The sequence below is a fragment of the Vombatus ursinus genome, unplaced genomic scaffold (genome assembly GCF_900497805.2).
Source record: "Vombatus ursinus unplaced genomic scaffold, bare-nosed wombat genome assembly UNPS02014770.1, whole genome shotgun sequence".
NCBI lineage: Eukaryota > Metazoa > Chordata > Mammalia > Diprotodontia > Vombatidae > Vombatus > Vombatus ursinus.
The window spans coordinates 34644400-34666992 of record NW_020954548.1 but is presented as its reverse complement, the minus strand read 5'-3'; the positions used below and the strand labels follow the sequence as shown (position 1 = coordinate 34666992).

The 22593-nt window shown below is 36.9% G+C and overlaps 1 protein-coding gene across 2 annotated transcripts in view; it reads right to left on the bottom strand.

Moving 5' to 3' along the window:
- Positions 1–22593, bottom strand: part of IFT140 (intraflagellar transport 140) — a 176913-nt gene that overhangs the window by 143035 nt on the left and 11285 nt on the right. For both annotated transcript variants that reach the window (XM_027862737.1, XM_027862738.1), the window contains exons 3-6: positions 17986–18207; positions 5351–5472; positions 5039–5181; positions 1539–1714 (exon numbers count right to left, since the gene is read on the bottom strand). In XM_027862737.1, the coding sequence (XP_027718538.1) occupies positions 1539–1714; positions 5039–5181; positions 5351–5472; positions 17986–18207 (663 nt within the window). The remainder of the gene's footprint in view (positions 1–1538; positions 1715–5038; positions 5182–5350; positions 5473–17985; positions 18208–22593) is intronic.

Sequence of the window (22593 nt, the reverse complement as noted above, 5' to 3'; positions counted from 1 at the left end):
CATAAAGACTAAAATGATTTTTTTCCAAACTGAATATGTATATGTAGTTTTACGTGTGTATGTGCACGTGTGTGTGTGTGTGTGTGTGTCAGAAAATTGATTAATCAGCAGCTGACTTTGATGAATGCACAATGGGATTAAGGAAATACTTTGAAAAAGGTATTTTCTAGCTTGAAAAAACTGGAAAAGTTCAGCTCCCAAAAAATTTAACAAATCAAAAGTGATATCCTTACTTGAACTTAGATGCAAACAGGAAACCCTACCAGATTACAAAACATTCAAACTCATAGACCATGCTCTCGATCAGACCTTCTTAAACTTTTTTGCATCATGGGCCCCTTTGGCACATGGTGAAACCTATGGATACCTTCTTAGAACAATATTTTTAATAATGAATAAAATAGATAGGACTGCAAAAGAAATAAATTATACTGAAATATATTTGTGGAAATATTTTTTTAAAACCAAGTTCATGGTGCCCAGGTTAAGAACCCCTGCTCTAGATGTGTAAGTGTTCTCCAAGGATAACAAAAGTACATTGCACTGCAGTACAAACAGGAAATGAATAAGGCACATATAATTAGAGTTTCAAAAACAGCAAAATCTACACATCAGAGGAAAAGGCTGAAATGTATAAGCTAACTGCAGATGGGACGGGAAGACTGGCAAACCCAGATAAGTATGGTCATTATCTGACACAACTATATATTTCAAATGATACATTGAAATTGATATATATCAAATGATAAGCACATCTCCTGAATAAGATAATGCCTCCCACATTCTAGATGCTTTCAAATGTTTATCTATATCCCCCAATTCTAGCAAACTGCCTGAGGTTCAATCGAGATTTTACCTAAGAACTAGGTAAACAAATGAGAATTAAAATACATTACAGAGTTCAGCATAAAGTCCTCTTTTCCATTTTTTTCTTTGATTTGCCATGAGAAATTTGAAAAATTGCATTCTCTTTTTTGTCTCTGGTTCCCTATGGTACAAGTAATACTTTAAAGCAGAGGTCAGTAAACTACAGCCTGAGGGCCAAATCTGTCTGTTTTTGTACAAACTGAGCAACAACTGGTTTTTACATTTTTAAATACAATAAAACTTTATTTAAAAATGTAAAAACTAAAGTCAGCTATGTGGCACAGTGGATAAAGCACAGGCCCTGGAATCAGAAGGACTTGAGTTCAAATTTAGCCTCAGACAGCTAGATTACTGTGTGACTCTAGTTAACCCTGATTGCTTCTCGCCCAGCCCCCCACCCCCAATTTAAAAAAACTATTCTTAGATTGCTGGTTGTACAAAAACAGATAGCGCACTGGATTTGGCCCTTAAAGTATGCTGACCCCAAACAAGTATCCTACGTTCCAAATAATAACTATATTACAATAATAACGTAATGTGCCTATTGACTAAGATGATAACCGTAGTATTTATACTGAACAAAAAAAGAGAAAACTGATAAACCTAAGTATTACTACGTTGCACTCTTCACAGCCTCTTCTTCCCCACGTCCTTCACCCTCCTTGTCTCACCTTCGAGATCTCTTCAGCTTCCCCTTCCAGAGTGACCGTATAGAGAGACAAGAGAAGATTCTCTGTCACCACTACCAATACCTCTCTCTTCTCGATATAAAACATCATTTGAATCGGACTATCTACAGACACGACACGGGTAGTCTTTCCTTTCTCATCCACATAGTGCACTGTTCCTAAAGACAAAACAGCATCATTGACAGGGATATCTAGATGGAGAGATAAGGATCACAGATACTAGAGATATTACTACTCCATTAAATCATAGATGCTTTAATTTTTTTTCTTAGCTAGATCTATCTCCTGATTAGAAGTTTCCTTTACCGATTCAAAGTAGCCTGTTACTTATAATCCTCGTGAGTTGCCCAGCACCTGTGGGAAATTAAAGGTCTTCTCTCTGGGCATACAGCTTGTGTCTGCTAGAGGAAGAACGTGAACCCCGGCTTCCCCGACTCCAAAATCAGCCCTATCTCACTATGCCATGCTGCCTCTCTTGCTTTAATTATCTGTGCTCAAATAACAGTAATAGCAAGTCAGTTTTAAAAAAAAAGTCACATAAGCTAAGCTTAATTTGTTTTTTGTATGTGTCAAAACTGGTAAAAAGTACATATTTTATTGCTTCTATGTAACACAAAAAAGACAGGAAATAATTTATGATGATAGGAGTCTGTGAGTCAAAGAGGAAAAGCTATAATTAATATTTTATCAAATATTTGTATACATATGGTGCTGTGTTAGGTTTCTTATAAAGAAAGGTAAACCATATAAGCTTGTACTCTTGGAACTTGTAATATGGAAGCAAAACTCCTTATTTATAATTAAGTTACATCCTATAGACATAGTCACGACCAAAAGGGTACAATGTATATATTTCAGCAACACTCATACGTAACAGAAATAATTAAAATCAATAGAAAAACAACAGAATTATATTAGAATAAAAAAATTTAATTAATTAAAAACAACTTCAAATAAATGCAAAGACAACACAAACAGTCCCTTTTCAAGACCATGAAAAGCAAAAGATGAAATCTGTTAGCAATAAAAGACATGACAAATCATACTCAAAATAATAACAACAAATGCTATCTTATTTATATATATATATATATATATGTGTGTGTGTGTGTGTGTATATGTATTGCAATTTTCTACTCTGACTTCTCCCCCTCAGGCTGCAGGCCGCAACTTTACTGTTTCTCTTACATGAAACTGGACTTTAAAAGGAAGTAGGAGGGGCAGCGAGGTGGCACAGTGGATAAGGTACCGGCCCTGAAGTCAGGAGGACCTGAGTTCAAATCTGGCCTCAGACCAAACACTTGACACTTACTAACTATGTGACTCTGGGCAAGTCACTTAACCCCAATTGCCTTAAAAAAAAAATAACAAAAACGAAGTTGGAAAATAGTAAGTGAAACTCTACTGCTAATGCTAAGTTGGTAGGCAGACATCCAACTATTCATATAATTTCATTAAAATTATCTATTACCTTCATCCTCATCACCCTTCACCTATAAATTTATTTACAGGTATAAAACCACATTTTCCTTTTAAGTTCATATTCATATAGCTCTTTACAGTTTATAAAGTACTTTCCTCACAACAGCCCTGAGAGGTAAGGCAAGCATTAATATCTCTAGTTTACAGAGCCGGAGATGGAATCTTAGAAAAGTTAAAATGACTTGATAGGATCAGAGAGATCTGTAAAATGTCATCATATAAATCATATCACAGGGCAAGTAAGTGATGGAATTAGGACTCGAATTCAGATAATCTGACTTCAAGTACAATATTTTTCCCTACCATATTATGCTGTCTCATTTCTCCTTATACAATACATGTGTTCTTGAAAATCTTTATTTATCACATTTTTTTAAATTGAATGATATTTTCCCGTTGGGTAGTGCTAGGACTCCATTCTAAAGAGGCCAACAGAGAAAAGCCTGGGGGAACAAGCATTGATTACCCCACAATTGCGACCAATGCATGCGGGATACTAGAATAACACAGAGGCAGTAGGATAGAGTGGATAGAGGGCTGGTCTCTGAATGAGGGACATGCAGGATCAAGCCCTGACTCTGATACTGTGTAATTCTGGGCAAGTTGCTTAACTTTTCAATGCCGTAGAGGACCCTCCTAGGGGTAGAAATTTCAGAACCACTGCCAACCTGGAAAGATAGGAGGAATTTCATCATAAGTAGTTTTCTATATTAACAAAATCACAGATCCTGGACAAAAAACATAAATCAAAACCTAGAATATTCATCTTCCAAGTTGCTTTATGTAAAAATTCAGGCTATTCACTGGAAGGTCAAATACTGAAGCTGAACCTTAAATGCTTTGGCCACATAATGAGAAGACAGAACTCATTGGAAAAGACCCTGATATTGGAAAAGACTAAAGGCAAAAGGAGAAAGGGACAGCAGAGGATGAGATGGATAGACAGTGTCATGCAAGCAATGAACATGAGCTTGGAGAGACTTCAGGAGATTGTGGAGGATAGAAGCATGTGGCGTGCTATGGTCCATGGGGTCATGAAGAGTCAGACATGACTGAATGACTTAATAACAACAAACGCAAAACCTTTTCTGAGGCCTTTCAAAACAGCCTATATTATATCTCTAATCACCATCAAACTTATCTAAGCCCCAAACTTTCCCAGGTACAGTGTATAAAATATTAGACAGGGAGTCATGAAGATCTGAATTCAAATTTTTCCTGAGGTGACACATTTCACACTACCTATGTGATGCCATAGCCAAGTCATTTAATTAATCAACCAATCCCTTAACCTCTCTGAACTTCAGTTTCTTCATTTGTAAAATGGGTACCTATCTCATAGGACTGTTGTGAAGCTCAAATAAAATTATTATTGTTATCATTATTACTATTATTACGGGCCTCGTCTAAATCCTACCTCCTCCACAAAGTGTCTGTTGGCTTTCCAGTTTTCAGGGATCATTCTCAGCCCTGAAATTCTATACCATTTGACACTTAGCCATGTATTACTTTGCTTGTTTATTTGACTTTTTATGTGGCTTTCTGCCAGTATGGCCACAGGCTAAGAATCATGGAAAATGATGGTCTTCCAGAAATTAAAAATGACCACCACTGCAAGAAGCAGAAGCACATACATGTTGTACATCAACAAACTACATACAATACATGAAAACTAAGAAACTATAAAGAAAAACCAGAGTAAAGGATGTCACTGAAGAAATGGATAACTGAAAAAGAAAATGAACTGTTTACATGATGAGAATGAAGAACAACTCAGATTTATGTGAAAACATTATTTGAATTAATAAGTATACAGAACTAGTTAACGGGTCACTTTGGATTTTGTCTGTCAGTTTAACTTCTTCCCTTTGGTTGAAGAATGAACAATACATTATTATAAGCTGCAACTTATTTCTTAGGCTTAAAAAAAATTCCCCCACAAAATTCCCAGAAATGCATTGCATAGTGCTGTAAGTTTATAGATAAACTTTGATCCTCACCATCCACCAGGCTGACAAAGAAGGATAATCCCTCCTGAGATCCCATTTTTAGGAAACCTCCAAAGCCGCTTTTTCTCCAATTAAACATGTCCAGTGCTTTTTCATCACCACTCACGGCTGCTTTTGCCAGCTGAACCAAGTCCCTGCAGACAACGAAGATACACAGAGTTTCAAGATTTTTTAGCTGTCTCATTTATGTTAGCCTGTGATTTCATCTCCTATTAACCACAATGATACTGCTCTTTTCACTCTGACCCAAAGTCAGAAATAATTTGTTAAGAGTGGTGATTTGAAGCTTTTAATGCTACTCACTCGCCAGGTGGGGGAAGCCGAAAGATGCAATGAGTCAAATGCTTTCCATACTCATGTTTCAGTAAAGGTGTTCCTTGTACTCTGCCTCTTTGGTCTAACCGCCATAATACCAGAACGCCAAGCTAAGGAAAATCAAAAAGTTGTCATTAATGAACATATTTCAGAAAATGGAGAAATTCAGTAGTTAAGACTTCTGCAAGAGGTTGAGTATTTTTAATCATTATAGACATTGGTAGGTATAACAATAGCCTAGAAATCAGAAAACCTAGGTTTTAGTCCTAGCCCTACACATAATTTAGCATACCCCCTGCCAAGTTATTAACTTGTGCTTTAGTATTATCATTTAACAAATTAGGATAAATGTACTTGCCAACCACTTCCCTCATAGGGCTATTAGGAATGCCAAGAATTCTTCAGAGCACATTTTAAGTCCCACCAAACAAAGACATCAAATACAGCAAAAGCTGTTTTGCCTATTAACCTTATTAACCTGAAAGATGGAGAAACAGTTTAGAATCTCTCCCCAGGATCTTCATCCGAGAAGCTGAATAAAAATTGCAACTAACTAGAATCAACATAGAAACTACACTGAACCAAAGAACTGAATTGAGAAGTCAGAACAAAACTTGGAAAAAAATGTCCTGTCAGGTGACTTCACTGAACAAAACATTTTTTACATTTATGGAGAAGAGGGCTGTTCAATGTTTTCCCATGGAAATTATTATTAGTTCGAGATCCTAACTTCAAAGCACTTACTGTTTCAATACCTGCTCTGGGAGTTGCTGATGATCATTATGATTATCATATAATGTTTACTAAGCACTGACTATATATAAGGTGCTGGGGATGATACAAAAGTGTATAAAACAGGGTTCCTTCACTCCAGCAGGTAACAATTAATTGAGGAGATAAGACATATAGATAAACATATATGGATATCTTTACATACATGTACACACACACTGTGATGTTTCACTGAATCTATGATTTTAAGTGTAGGTAGGAGGTAACAATTTAGGACCTAAGACAAATAAAAAATACTCTAATGTTTCACTGGATCCATGATTTTACTAATGTGGGTACTTCTTTAAATAATGTCCTCCCATAAATCTTCCACAGAAAATCTACTCGTCAGGCTGGGAAGCTTCCTCGAGGACTTTTAACATTTTGTGGGGACCAGGGCTGCACTTTGGCTTTCCATCAATCCCACATTGACCGGCTTATCTCCTTTTCCAATCACAAATTCTCTTAACAATAATAATTGTTTTAACTTTAAAAGTTTTGTGTGGTATCTTTTGTGTTTACATCATCTTACCTTATGAATATATCCCTTCCCTACCCAGCAAGCCATCCTTTATAATAAAAAATTTAAATGAAAGAGAAAAAAAAGAGCAGTTCAACAAAACAAATCAACATATCAACAGTGTATCAGTATCTGCAATACTTCACACCTGTAGTGCCTCACCTCTGTAAAGAAAGGAAAGGTACATTTTCTCAACTGTTTGACCATTATAACTACTTTGCATTCAGTTTTGCTTTTATATTCTTTTCATTTACATTGTTATAGTGACTGCCATTACTGTTTTCCTGGTTCTGTTGATTTCATTACGCATCAATTCACATATTCCCAAGCATGTCTCCTTTCTTCATGCTTATTATTTCTTACAATGGAACATTCTTTTACATTCATGTACCACAATTTATTTTAGTGCGACTCTGGCCAAGTCATTTAACCCTGTTTGCCTCAGTTTCTCATCCGTAAAATGAGCTGAAGAAGGAAGTAGTAAACCATTCCAGTATCTTTGCCAAGAAAACCCCAAATAGACTCACAAAGAATTGGACAAAACTGAAACTCAATAACAAATCACAATTTATTTATTCATTCACTCCCTAAATTGATAGACTTCTATTTTGTTTGCAGCTCTTTGTAATAGCTTCTTTTAAAAACAAATTGATGCTCTGTATCAACATCACAATCATTTCCCACAAACCCTCCATATTATACTTTCCCATGAAACAAAGAAAAATTATCAAGCAAATATCTGATACAGCTATGTAATTTATAAAATATTTTGTTCTAATAGTTCTCTACTTCTCTACTATGAAAGAAAAAGCATGTTTCATTATCCCTACTCTGAGATCTCCACTGGTTTTTCCAAGAACTCAATTTAACTTTGTTTCATCAATTATTTCATTTATATTTTAACATAGTAACTGTGCCTATTTCCTTTTGGTTCTTATTTTGCTCTGCATCCATTCATAAAAATCTTTCAATAATTCTCTTAATTCCTGATATTTGCAATTTCTTAATGTACAATATTTTATTGCATTTAATGTAATTTTTTTCAGCTAATTTCTAATCAATGGTTACCTAATTTATAGTGCTTTGTCACTATAAAGAACAATGCTGTGAATATTTTGTTATATATTAGACCTTTGTTTTTTGTGTCTGATTTAGTTGGGATATAGGCTCAATAGTGGATTTACTAGAGTAAGGGGTGTGGTCAATTTAGTCACTTTTTCAGCATAATTCCACATTGAAATCCAGAAGAGTGGGACCACTTCATAACTCTACTTACAATGCTTCAGTGTTTCTATCTTCACACAAGCCCTCCAATACTATCTGTTGTCACCTTTGCCACTTTACATGGTGTGAGGTCAAAGCTCAGAGTAGTTTTAACTCTTATGATTAGTGATCTTAAGCATGCATTATGTGATCATTTATAGCTTGTCATCTTCTGATAAGAGGCTGCTCAATAAGGAAACTGAATATTGTGTAATTATAAAGACCATGCTTGACCCTAAGGGTAAGATAAGAAAATGTACCCCTGTCTTCTATGGAAAGGTGAGGACCATTAAGCATAAAACATTGCATTAAACTATAGGTGGTAGGTAATAAAAGTTTTGTTCATATTCTTTGACAACCACTAGATAATGATTTCTAGTATTATATATTTGTGTCAACTCCCTATATATTTTGGATATCAAACACATTTTAGTGATATCTGATAAACATATTTCACTTCCACTCTACTGTTTCCCTTCTAGTCCTGTTATTAACTTCATTCTCATAAAATCTTTTAAAATTTACAGTAAAAATGATCTATTTTATCTTTTGATTTCTTTTATCAATTATTTGATTAAGGAATTGCTAATTAATAATAGTTGTGAAAGGTACCTAATCATATACTCTTTAATTTTTTTAATGGCATAACCTTTTAAAATTCAAGTTGGATAAAATTATTGAACTTACTGGAGTCGCTAGGTGGCACAGTGGATAGAGTGCCTGGCCTGGTGTCAGAAACACCTGCGTTTAAATCTAGTCTCGGACACTTTCTAGCTGTGACCCTAGACAAGTCATTTAATCCTGTTTCCCTCAGTTTCCTCATCTATAAAATGAGCTGGGAAAGGAAATGGCAAACCATTACAGTATCTTTGCCGAGAAAATCTCAAATGGAGCAACAAAGAGTCAGACATGACTAAACAACAATAACACTGAACTTTTTGTAGTATATGGTATAAGATTTTCATCTAAATCTAATTTCTGTCATTTTCCCAGTAGTTCTTGTCAAATGGGGAGTCAGTTCTTCTAACAATTTATTTTTGGGCTTGCTAAACATTGACTTATTGTTTCAAATTATTTGTTTCATACCTAGTCTGTTCATTGATATACTTTTCTCTCTCTTTTATTAACTAGTACCAAAAGTTCTTACGACTACATCTTTTTATATGGTTTGAGATCTCATTCTTACTTTTTCTTCATTTTTCCTTTGAGATTCTAGGATTTTTATTTTTCCAAATAAGTTTTAGTGTTTCATCTTATTCTAAAAGTATTCCTTCATATAATTTGATTGATATAGCACTAAACAATCATGGGCTATGAATGTGTCTCCAATTATTTAAGTCTTCTTAACTCTTCTTCAATGAGTGTTTGTTGTATTTAAATAAATCTTGAGGGTTATCTTGGCAGGTTAACTCATAGATGTTTCATGCATTTTGAATGGAACTTCCCAATTTTTTTTTCCTGGTATTGGTTAGTACTATAAAGAAATGCTGATGATTTTGAGGATTTTTTCTGTATCCTGCTACTTCAGTGAAGCCATTAAATCATCTCAGTTCCTTTGCTGATTCCTAGAGTTTTCTAAGTATTGTTGTTGTTTTTCAGTGCACGTTAAACTCTTCATGGCCCCACTTGGGGTTTTTTTTTGGACAAGATACTAGAGTGGTTTGCTATTTCCTTCTGCTCATTTTACAAATGAGGAAACTGAGGCAAACAGGTTAAGTGATTTGCCCAAGGTCACACTGCTAGTAAATGTCTGAGACTAGATTTAAACTCAGGTTTTCCTGACTCCAGACCCAGCACTCTATCCATTGCGCTACCTAGCCTCCTCTTTCTAAGTATAGGAGTATGTTATCTGCAAATGGGGATTATTTTGCCTTCTAGATACTGATAATTATGCTTCTTATTTTTTCTTCCTTCCTTCTTTTCTAGTTAGCAGTTAAGAATAATGCAACAGAAAGTAATCACAATTCATGTTCCCAGTGAGTGTAATAATTTTCCCCATTATGAAAACTCTCAATCCCCTTAAAAATTACATCAATAAATTACAGAGCATGTTCTTCTATACAGTCAGTTCTGCTGTAATACTTGTTTTGAAAAAGCAAATTTGTTCTAACATGAGGAAACAATTTAAGCATAATATAAATTTCATATTTTTTATGTGCAATTTCATCCATGAGAAACAGTGAAAATGCAGAAAACTGTACTGCTTCACAATAACTCACAAGTTGCAACCCTTCCAATGTCCACTTCCACGAGAAAACTTTTGGTCTTTTCCAAGTAAAGTGCCATATTTATTATGTTCTGGTGCAGGAGGAGCTGTGGATGGAAGAGGACTGGTCTTCACTCATGTACTCCAACCGCACCTTCTGCCATAGCCTGCCAAGGTCACCCTCACCTCAAGTCATCCACTTTAATGTTGCCAGTCCAGACACTATGGTAACCAGAGCACAGGCCAACTAGCAGCTGGGGGCCTCAGATGTCACCAATATTTCCTGCAGTACTTAACGTATTTCTTAACCATAACATGTAGAAAACTGCTACCATTTTTATTAGATTCATCTTTCTTTTACTGTGTCATTGACAAAGTTTTTAAGTATTGTGTCCCTGGCCTATTTTCCCATAAGCCTTGTGGTTTTTATTGCATAATTTTGCATAGCACCATGATTTTTGGGAACACATGTCACATTATAGCAGAACTGACCGTATTTCCAGTCCTACTCTTTCTCCTCAGTTCCAGTTGCTGCCTATTAGATATTTTAAATTGGGTATACTAGAGAAGCATATCTAAAACTGAACTCATCATCTTTTCCCACATCTACCTCTCCCCTGAAATTCCCAGTTTCTGTTAAGGACACCACAATCTTTCTAGTTATCTTGTTTCACAATCTTAAGGGCATCTTCAAATACTCAATCTCAATCAAACCCCCACTTATAAAGAATTGTCAAATCTTATCATTCCTCTTGCTACCTCTGTTGCATCTGTCCTCATATTTCTATTCAGTATCCACCCGAGGTCAAAACACCTCCTCATTCTTTTCTGGACCATTGTAATAGTCTCCTAATTGCTCTCTCTGCTTTGTCGCTCTCCCTTCCAATCCTTTAAAAAGCTGCCAAACTAATGTTCTTAAAACACAAATATGTCACTCCTCAATTCAATCAATTCCAGTGGCTACCTATTACCTCCAGGATCAAATATAATCTCCATTTAGCATTTAAAACATTTCACAAACTGGTCCCAAACTACCTTTCCAGTCTTATTATTTATTATCCCACTCTATGCCCACTAGACAAATCAGCATTTTTTTTTTTTTTTTGGTGAGGCAACTGGGATTAAGTGACTTGCCCAGAGTCACACAGCTAGTGAGTATCATGTGTCTGAGGCCTGATTTGAACTCAGGTCCTCCTGAATCCAGGGCTGGTGCTCTATCCACTGCACCACCTAGCTGCCCCCAAATCAGCTTTTTTAAAAATAAAATCATGGAATATTACTTCACCCATAAAAGAACCAGATGAAGCACACTTGGTGTTAAAGGGTGTCCATTAAAGGGCTTTCTTATAGTTCCTTTCATTTTTGTTTTTGTATTCTCAGTGCCCAACATAGTCCCCGATGCACAGCAGGCCTTAAATGTTACTAATTGACTGAATGTCTTGAAAGTCTCATGACACCACCTGGTCTCAGTTTCCAAGGGTATATTCAATGGACTCCATTGCTTCTATTGTTTTCTGTGCATATTAGTGGCTTCTCCTATCTATTGCTCTCTTGTAGTTTATCTCTCACCTGGCAACTACTCTCATTTGGCAGCTATTATTAATCTTATCCAATGGGAAAGCTTCCTTATTTTATTGGGTTATCTCCACATTATTAGGCTATTGTCAGCATTCCTAGAATTTTTTCAAAAAGTAATGGGGAAGCTCAATCCCAATTGCCTTTAAAAAAAACAAAAAAAAAACCAAGTCTCATTTGGGCAGCTAGGTGGAGCAGTGGATAGACCACCAGCCCTGAAGTCAGGAGGACCTGAGTTCAAATGTGGCCTCAGACAAAACACTTGACACTTGTTAGCTGTGTGACCCTGGGCAAGTCACTTAACCCCAATTGCCTTAAAAAAAATTTTTTTTTAAAAATAATGGGGAAGATAACTTTTACTTTATTTTTATTGGTAATTCTTGAGTGCCTCTCCATTGCAAACAATGCTAGCTCTTGATTTAAATATATACTTTTGATCACAGGAAATAAGTCCTTCAATGCCTATTTTTTTAAGGGGTGATTATAATGTAAATCTGTTGTATTTTTTAAAAGATTTTTTTCCTGTACCTATTGAAGTATTCATGGGGTTTTTGTTATCCTTTTTTATATGACTAATTATGGAAATTATTTGCTTAATATTGAACCATGCATGAATTTCTTATACGAATACAACTTCATTACAGTGCATTATTTTCTGGATACTTTTCTGTAGTTAAAAATTTTAAATAGTTTTTTTTAACTAGTTTTATTAATTCTATCCTCTCTTTCTATTTGGTTGATAAAGCTTTTCAGAGAAATAAATTTCCCTCTGAAGACTGTATTAGCTGTGTCACATAAAGTCTTATATTTTTATCATTATCAATAAGCATCACCTACCATTTGCCAGGCACTGTGCTAAGCTTGGAAATGCAAAGAAAAAAACAAAACAGGATTTGCCCTCAAGGGGTTTATACTCTAGCAGAGAATACACATATTAAGTTTATATAAAATACATATAAAATAAATATAAGGTAATTGGATTGGGATACTCATAATTGGGAGATAAAGCAAAATCTCATGTAGAAGATGGTGTTTTAAGCTGAATTTTGAAGGAGACTAGGAAGTTCAAGAGACTGAAATGATGAGGGAGTACATTTCAGGCATGGGGAGAGCCAGGGCAAAAGTTTAAATGGAAGGGCAGCTAGGTGGCACAGTGGATAAAGCACTGACCCTGGATTCAGGAGGACCTGAGTTCAAATCCAGCCTCAGCTACAAAACACTCACTAGCTGTGTGACCCTGGGCAAGTCACTTAATCCCATTGCCTAGCAAAAAAAAAAAACAAAAAAACAAAAAGCAAAAAACAAAAGCTCAAATGGAATATGGAATCTGTGTCTGAGGAACGGCAAAAAGGTTAGTTTGACTGGACCAGAAACCACATGAAGGAAAAGAATATGAGTCTGGAAAAAGTAGATTGGAGCCTGAGTAAAGAGATGATGAATTACAGATACAGAATGTTATATACATTGCCAATTGCTGCTACAATTTATTTGGCTTAACCGTTTTCTCTTTGTTACAAACGAGGGTCTTTGGATGGATGGCTATTGGGAAATGATGGTATAAAAAAACAAAAGAAAGATACCCCAACTCCTCAGGGGTACCCCTACATGCCTGAGGGGGTAATGTAGCTGCCTCTGGGAATCTGACTTGCTGGTGTGAATGAAAAGTGAGATAAGGACCCCGCAGAGTTCACACAGACTATATAAGTAATGTAAGAAACAAGAGATATAAATAAAAATTTATTTTAAAATAATAGTCCTGTATCACTGTGATCCCAAAATTAAAAAGGATCTATTTAAGACTTGGCCATTCACTTTCCTTTAGCAGTATACTATTAAAATTGAGGGAGTTAGATGAAAGATTTGGAGACTTTTAAAATATATGTAGCTAAAATTATATATGTGTACATATATAGGCATATATATATATCTTGATCGACCTCATAATTTTGTCCTACAGACATTACAGAATCTGATTATAACACATATTTCTAGTCAAAACTTAGTAATAAAATATAAATACATACAAAAGAACTCTGAAGAACCATATTTACCTAGGGGTACATTGAGGGGTTTAGTTGTATTGAGTGGCTTCAGTAAAGTTCTGGTACACAGGAGAGCAAAGATACAGCAAGGGTTAGTACAGAGAGTGCTGGGTTCAGAGTCAGACAATCGACTCAGATCGTACCTCTCTGCACGACTATGGCCAAGTCACTTTCTCTCTCTAGCCCTCAGTTTCCTTATGTTAAAATACGGGGTGGGTGGGGTATAATGACCGCTAAGGTGCCTTTTAGTTCTACATCTATGATCCTATGACTTCCATTTCCACATATCATATCAAAGGTTAGTAGGAAAAGTTCCAGAGGCCTGAAGTCCTCATTGGTTAATAATTGAAAATTTGAAAGAAAAGAACTTGTCATTTATTAATTTATATTTAACTATATTTATATTTATTATATTTTTATATTTATATCTGGAAACATTTGCCCTATATGCCCAGATATATTAGGAATAATGAATTGATTAACTGGCCCCTCTTCTAATTCACCTATTTTCCTTAATTATGGAAATCATTGGAAAGAAATAAAGAACCTAACAGAAAATCTGTCCTGATTGTAAAATATCTTTTGCCAGGACTATTCCTTTTTACTCATTATCAAATTTTTTTTTTACCTGAATGGACACACATTATGCTAAGTGAAAGGAATACAAAAATAAAAGCAAAGACAGTTTCTGCCCTTAAGGAGCTTACATTCTATTGGGAGAAACAATACACATAGGGGAAGAGGGGCACTTTGCCCTAGAAAGTTACAGGAATGGGGAGTTGGGCTCAATGGCATAGCTGACTTGATTTTGGTGCATGGTTCCAGAAGAGGGCACAGAGGAAGGAAAAGATGTCCGGGGATTGTCAAGGCCACTGGAGAGAAAACATTCCCTTATCCCTAGTATTTGAAAGTTTTCTCCCTACTATGGATTTTCTGATGTGTAGTAAGGTTTTGGCAGTGTCTTAAAGCTTTCCCACACTGAATATATTCATAAGGGTTTTTTGGAGTATGAATTCTAAAGAGGCCAATAGGATTTGGCCTAAAAGTACTAAAGTTTTTTTTTAAACACTCAGTACATTCATAACGTTTCTCTCCAGAAGCTCTCATTAAATTGCACCTTCATAATTTGGGATTTTCTTAAAAAGATTAGGTATATACATTTCTATTCTTGCAGAAATTTCAACACACATACATAAGTTGAATCATGTGTATGTCTCAGAAACTGTTCTATTGAGTTGCCTAATTTATGAAGGATTCTTTATACAACTAATGCATGATGACACTTAACAATTCTGACTCTTCAACAAGTTAAAGTATGAAAGTTTGACAGTTCCAAACAGGGTGACAGGAAGCACCAGCAGAGTACTGGTAACATGGGAGTAAAGAAAATGGATTGTAGGAGTTAATAGAAATGACAAAGGGGGCGTGAATAGTTTGTGAATGTATTGATAGCTGTGCAGATATGGTTGGTGAATGATGGAGAAAGAAGAATTGGGCTGCTCTAGAAGTAATGGTATTGATAGCTTTTATTGTTATCTATTTATATGAATGTGGTTTATCAGCAAGGTCTTGATAATACAGCTATACCTTGGTAGAGAAAAATCTAGAATAAAACTTCCCAGTCTTATTCTACACCTGGTGCCTATGACAGACTCCTTCATCTGTGCTGGATTGGCATGTGCCCCAGGCCATGGTTGTTGGAAACAAGAGGGAAGGCAGTGCAGCTTCCCTCCTAGAGCCCCAATTCCCACCCCCCATCCCTTGGTGATGTGACACTGCTTCTTTCTCACCTTTCAGAGATCCAGAAGAGCATGAACTCATAGTGAACAAGATATCATCAGAGGATACCATCAAAGGATAGACTAGTGATAGAACAGTACAAAGACATATGGGAATGGTTTCTCTCTCTCAAATGGGAAGAATCCCATTTGCTTTAAATAGATGAAACCTTCTTTCCTTTGGGGATACCTGGTTGCTTCCAGGTGAAGAGGCTTACTGCCAGGAAGCCTAATGGCAACTGACTTTGGCCATTGGAACTTCTGTGCTGTGGTCACAGTGGCCAATGTAGCTGCAGCCTGACAGAAACTTTCAAGCAGCCATTCAGGCACAGGGGCAGGGAAAACTATTGTAGCGGCCTGTTCAAGAACTCCCTGTTACAGGTACCTAGGGAAACCAGGGGTGGAGTCACAGAGCAAGCACAAGTAGGAACCAGAGAGGCTTCCAAGAATGTCAGATGCTGTTGAGAAGGACCTGCTAGCCTTCTCTCTCTCTTCTCTGGCCCTCCTCATTTTTTCTTTTGTTTTTTTTTTTTTTCCTACTTCAGTCCAGGATCCCAAGCTGAATCCTAAGATCCAGCACCAATCCATTATTCCATTTCCATAATTTGCAGGTACAGGAAGAGATGCAGGATATGATTGAAAGGCAAGTCTATGTAGGAATGTTGAATTTTTCCCTAGCCTTTTCAATATGTTGAACAAACCAAGTGGCCAATGACTGCTGTTTACCTAAATCTTATGGATGTGGTGGTTTCTCACAAAATAACAAAACAGAGCAGAAAATTTCCCTGAGGTGGGTACAGACAGTCATAGACATCATATCCTAAATATCCCAAAGCAAAATATTATGTTTCATCCCCTAGAATAAATTCAGAATCCAGGCAACAAAGGTTTTTGGTTGCCTGGTTCTTTGAAGTCAATGGGTCAAAGTGTCAGGAGAATAAGAAATATTCTTTTGCAAATATGTCGAGAGACCTAGATGAGACCACTGGCCTGGGGGGGCTGGAGTACACTGCCACCTGGTGGAAAAATTATACACTCTCTTGTTTCCCATCCTATCCACCCTGGCCATAGCATATCCTTCACTGGTCCTTCTAAGACCATGCCATGGGCAGTACACTCAGTTCTGGAACCACCTTGGCTATCTTGACTGGTGAATCAGACAGCAGAAATACACATAGCTTACTATATCTAGCTCGCCTTAGAAACCAGACCACACTTCATATCCCATCTGACTAACCAACCCAGTCATTTCTTTGCCATCTATCTGGCTACCACAAGCCTAATTTTCTCCCCACTACGCCATCCCTTGCTCTGGGAACACTAATAAAATAAGTGCTACTATTGATTCTGGAAAGGATTTGTCAATCGATTCTCCTATGGTTCTACATAACACTTTTGTGACTTCTCCAATCAAAACACCTTTTCTTGCCCTTCATGCCTTTATTTGCAGTGACTCCTAAGCTCTTTGTAAGTTCCATGAATGGAAGACCCTTCAGGGCAGGGACTGTCTTTTCTACTTGCATGCCGAGTATTTAGCACAGTGCATAACATATAGCAAAGGCTTAATAACTGCTCTTTACTCATTCATTCATTGGTTAATAAAATGATAGCTGGTCTTTCCATGAGCTTATGGAAGGTAGGGCACAAGGTGATTTGGGCCTGTGCATGCACTCCTGTACCAAAAGTGTCACATAGGACACCCACCCACTATAGGTCTGAATATGAAACAATATCAAAACTTAAACTTTAGAGGTAACCTTTCATAATGAATAGAGTATAGTGTAAGAAATATTTTAAGGGGTTAGGCTTCCACAGCAAGATAAGAAATTCCAAGATCTTGTGGACATCTTGCTCAACCAATCAGAAAGTGCTCCAAACTTTACTATAAACAACTAGTTCTTAAGAAAGAGCCCTAGAGGCTAAACTGGTTGCAACCACTGGGGTTCAAAGATGGGCTTCGACAGGGCAAAGGCTTTTCTCCACTGTGCTTGCTTAATAAGCTTATTGAATATGAACTAACACACCCCAAGGGCAGAGATAGCTGCCATTTTCGAGCATGGGACCCATGAAGGGGGCAGAGTCAACAGAACATGAAAGAACATGCGATGGGCTGTCCAGAAAGGGTGTAACTCAGATGCACTAGACCAATAGGAGCCCTGATGGGTGGAAAATGGATCTTACTAATGGTTTAAAAGTTAATTCTACCACTGAACCAGTGCCCACGTGCTACTAAAGTGCGTTGTGCCCGCTTCTCGAAAGAGAAGCGTAATAAAGACTTTCCTTCACTCACTTACTGTAGTAGATTTTTATTTCAGATTTTTCTAACATATAGAAAACACAGAGATCACATCTTAGCCCTCTGTTTTTCACCAGTTCTGACAGATTACATTATGCTACACCTTCTTTTCTAGGGCTTAGCATCTTTGGGAGTTTTAAAGTTATGCGATGTGAAAATTTGGCTTACTCACCCTATCCCCAGACACAAGGCAATTTCCATTTGTGCTCCAGTTCAGAACTGTAATATCAGCAGCATGGGTGGTGGGGACTGTGTGCTGTTCCTTATCTTGCTTGTTAAATACTATGACTTCTCCAGCTTCCCAGCCAATAGCCAGGATCATTCGAGTTGGGTGCCAGCTCAAGGACATAGCTCGGAATGATCTCTCAACGTGTGTTTCAGGCACATGCTCACCCTACACAGGAAAAAAAGAGATAATAACAGCACATGCTGAAGAAATGATCACCTGCTATACTACAAAAATACTTGGAATCAATGAATCAGTGTCAATCTAAGATTATATGTGCCTAAAGTGCCTAATGATGTTTTATTACATTAATGTTAAATGAAAATGCTCATTAACTTCAATATATCAATTCAAATTTAACTTGTAACATTTCAGTTCAAAAAGATTTTGAGGACCTATATGTCCAGCTCTATGCTAGGTACTATGGGAGATAGGAAAAAAAAAAAACCACAGTCCCTTCCCTAAAGGGTTATTAAGGTCACTAGCGACATAAGACATGTGAAGTAATTAAATAACAGCAAAATGATATGTATGATTAAATGCTAACATAAATAGTACAGCTATAACTGTTATAGATCATAGAAAGGAGATGCTACATGGCCAAAACATTACTGAAAAGAATCAGAATCTAAAGGATCTTAGTTCATTTAGGAAAAAAAAAAAAAAACTTCACAAATGCCATGTTTGGAATGACTGCCTTGGTCAGAAAAGGTTCAGGTGCCATATGACCATAAGCTGAACTCAAATCTTTAATAACACAAGTGTTTTTTAAAATATATGATTAAGTGCCCAAATAAACAGTAGGCATTAAGTGCCACAGGATTAAAGGCTTGAATATTTAAAAACTGAGAAAAATTTAAAAAAAAAAACAACAGCTAGACAAATAGCACAGTGATTTAGCAAATATAGTAAACGTTGGTAAAATTCGTTACAGGTAGCATGGTGCAATAGACAGAAAGCTAGGCTCAGAGCTGGTAAGACTTAGGTTCAAGTTCTTATTCTGATACATATTGGCTATGTGACCTGAGGCAGGTCATTTAACCTCTTGGTGCCCCAGGCAACTAAAATCATACTAAAATCTATTCTTTTACACACATGCACCATAAGTATCCACTAGTTCCATTGAAGTATGTATTTGTGGGGAAGTGTGCTCCAGATTTATGGAGAAAATGTTTTATTGCCTTCTTTCTTTGTTAATTCTTTGTTTGTTTTTGTTTTTGTTTTTATTTTTTTTTGGCTAGGCAATGGGGTTAAGTGACTTGCCCCACCCAGGTCACACAGCTAGTGAGCATTATTTGTCTGAGGCCTAATATGAACTCAGGTCCTCCTGACTCCAGGGATGGAATTCTTTATTATCCAAGCCCACCAACACCTAACAATAATTTCATACTGCAAAAAGGCAGAAGAACCAAAAAGAGGAACTGCTATTCTGGACTTCATTTCCACCAAGAAAAAACTGGTTACGGAAGAAGTTAAAGGAATCTTCATGACCATTCTTTATTAGAATTTGTGATAGAGAAGCAAGGGAAATCTGGGCAGAGTCTGACATGCACTCTAGATTTGAGGAGAGCAGTTTTCAAAGAATTCAGGGAAATGATGTGTAGGAGACTACAGATACAGAGGAAGCCAGCCCAAGAGGGATGGGAGGGGGCAGTTAGGTGGTACAGTGGATAGAGCACCGGCCCTGGATTCAGGAGAACCTGAGTTCAAATCTGGCCTCAGACACATAACACTTACTAGCTGTGTGGCCCTGGGCAAATCACTTAACCCCATGGCCTATCCAAAACAAAATAAAACAAACAAACAAACAAACAAACAAACAAAAAAACCCAAGAGGGATGGTAGGCCCTCAAAATTAAAATTTGAAGACCCAGTCCCTAGAGATCAATACATCTAGTCCAAACTCTCCATCATCTCCACCCCTCACCCCAACTCCTCAGTTTTTATGATAAAGGGAAGAATCACATAAAGAAATTCATATGGATGCACAAAGGGGTCACAGACAAATGGATATTTAAAAGACACTTAAGGGTGGACTCAAGGACTAGTAAGAGAAGTTTAAACACAAAAACACGAATAATGACAAAACAAGAAAATGATAAATGTTGGAGAAGATGTGGGAAAATTGGAACACTAATGCATTGTTGGTGGAGTTGTGAAATGATCAACCATTTTGGAGAGCAATTTAGAACTATGCCCAAAGAGCTATAAAAATGTGCATACCCTTTGACCCAGCAATAGCACTTCTAGGGCAATATCCCAAAGAGATCACACAAATGGGAAAAGGACCCACATGTACAAAAATATTTATAGCAGCTCTTTTTGTGGTGGCAAAGAATTGGAAATTGAGAGGATGCCCATCAATTGGGGAATGGCTGAAAAAAGTTATGGTATATGAATGTAATGGAATACTATTGTGCTATAAGAAATGATGAACAGGCTGACTTCAGAAAAACCTGGAAAGACTTGTATGGTCTGATGCTGAGTGAAGTGAGCAGAACCAAGAGAACATTGTACACAGCAATAGCCACATTGTGCGATGACTAATATTGATAAACTTAATCCTTCCCAGCAATACAAGGATCTAAGACATCTCCAAAGGCCTTGTGATGGAAAATGCTATCCACATCCAAAGAAAGAACTATGGAGTTTGAATGTAGATGAAAGCATACTATTTGCTATTTTTTCTTCTTCTGTTGAGTTTTGTTTCCTCTTTCTGGTGGTTCCTCCTACTGGTTCTAATTCTTACTTACAACATCACATATGTGAAAATATGTTTAATAGGAATGTATATGTATAGCCTATATCAGATTGTGTGCCGTCTTGGGGAGGGTAGTGGGGAGGAAGGGAGAGAAAAATTTTAAACTCAAAAGCATATGAAAGAGATTGTTGATAAATCAAAATAAATCAATAAAAAAACACATGAATAATGTCAGGAACAATAATGCTAAAGACAATAAAAGGGGAAGTTAATTGGCGCAGTGGATAGAGCACTGGGTCTGGAGTCAAGAAGACTTGAGTTCAAATTCAGCCTCAGACACTAAGTAGCTGTGTGAACCTGGGCAAGTCACATAACCCTCTTTGCCTCAGTTTCCTCATCTGTAAAATGAGCTGGAGAAGAAAATGGTAAACAACTACAGAATCTCTGCCAAGAAAACCCCAATGGGTTCACAAAGAGGTGGACATGACTGAACGACAACAACAAAAGACAATTAAAAAGTTGTTTAGAGTTGTTTTATTTTAAGTCCTTATTGGAAAAAAGAAAAGGATCAAGGAAGAGACAGGACTGTTACTCAGGATAGATGGACTGATAATAAAGGACTATCAGTTTCTGCTTCATGTTATCTTCTCTGCTAAGAATATTACTGGATGGTAAAGGACAGAACAAAGGTGGCTAATGGGGTTGAAATGAAAAATAAGTAGACAGATAGTAAGAGAGCATCTAGTTGCCTTCAATGAGTTCAAGGCCTAGATGAAACACATCCCTGAGTAGTGAAAGAACCAGGAGATGTTTTATTACTAAGAAAACTATAAGGGATGTTTGAGACATGACAGAGAATGGCAAAGGGACCACAGGCATGGAAAAGGGCAAACATCTCAATTTTTTTTTTCAAGAGAATGATAATAGTAAATTATAGGCCAGCTAGCTTGACTTTCTTGGCAGAATTCTAGCTCATATCATTAAAGCAATTGTTAGTGAACATCTAGAAAAGGAAGCAGTGAACAGAAAGGCCTAGACAGTTTCATCAAAAGCAGACAATGGCAGAGGAATCTCATTTCCCTTACAGAAAAAATAACTAGGTTGGTAGATCAAGGGAATGTTATAACCGTAGTTTATGTATTTTAAACTATAGTTTAAACTATAGAAATTATAGTTTAGCTAGATTTTAGCAAACTATCTAAAAAGTTTCTCATGACAATATTGTGGAAAAATTGATCAGATATATGAAAAACAATAGACTACTGAGATGGATTTGGAAATGTTTATGATGAGGTCTAGAAGTTTAGGGGTGCTGGGACCCCAAGGACACAACACATGGGTCCTGCACGAAAGAATTTGAACCAAGCCTTCCTTCAGCCAAAGACAAGGCTTATTAAAGATCCGCCATATTAGCCAGACTCTTAAAGTATCTGAACACCTGTGAGCTATTGGCTAGATTATAAGAATCTGAGCACCTTAATGGACACAAGATGGACCTTACAAACAGAAAATCTGTGGGAGAGATCTAGGAGTGGCCAAGTAGTTTGCTGGGACCGTGAGGTAATAGAAGGGACCTGGACCAGAAGGCCAAGGAAGAATGAAGCCAAGCTAGGATTAAGGGTGGGAAGTGGCCTGGGGCTATAGGGAGGTAAAACAATGGAGAGCTAGGCTAGGTTAAGGGTAACAGAGAATTGAGATTAGGCATAGCCACAATGAAAGGCCAGTTGATGGGACTATAGCCTCAGGTGAACTCCAGAGATCTGGCCACGTGGGAAAGTCCAGGGTTTTTTCTTTCTGGGGTCCAGATCCCAACCCCATCAGTTATGTGGCCAAACAACAGTTATTAATAGTTT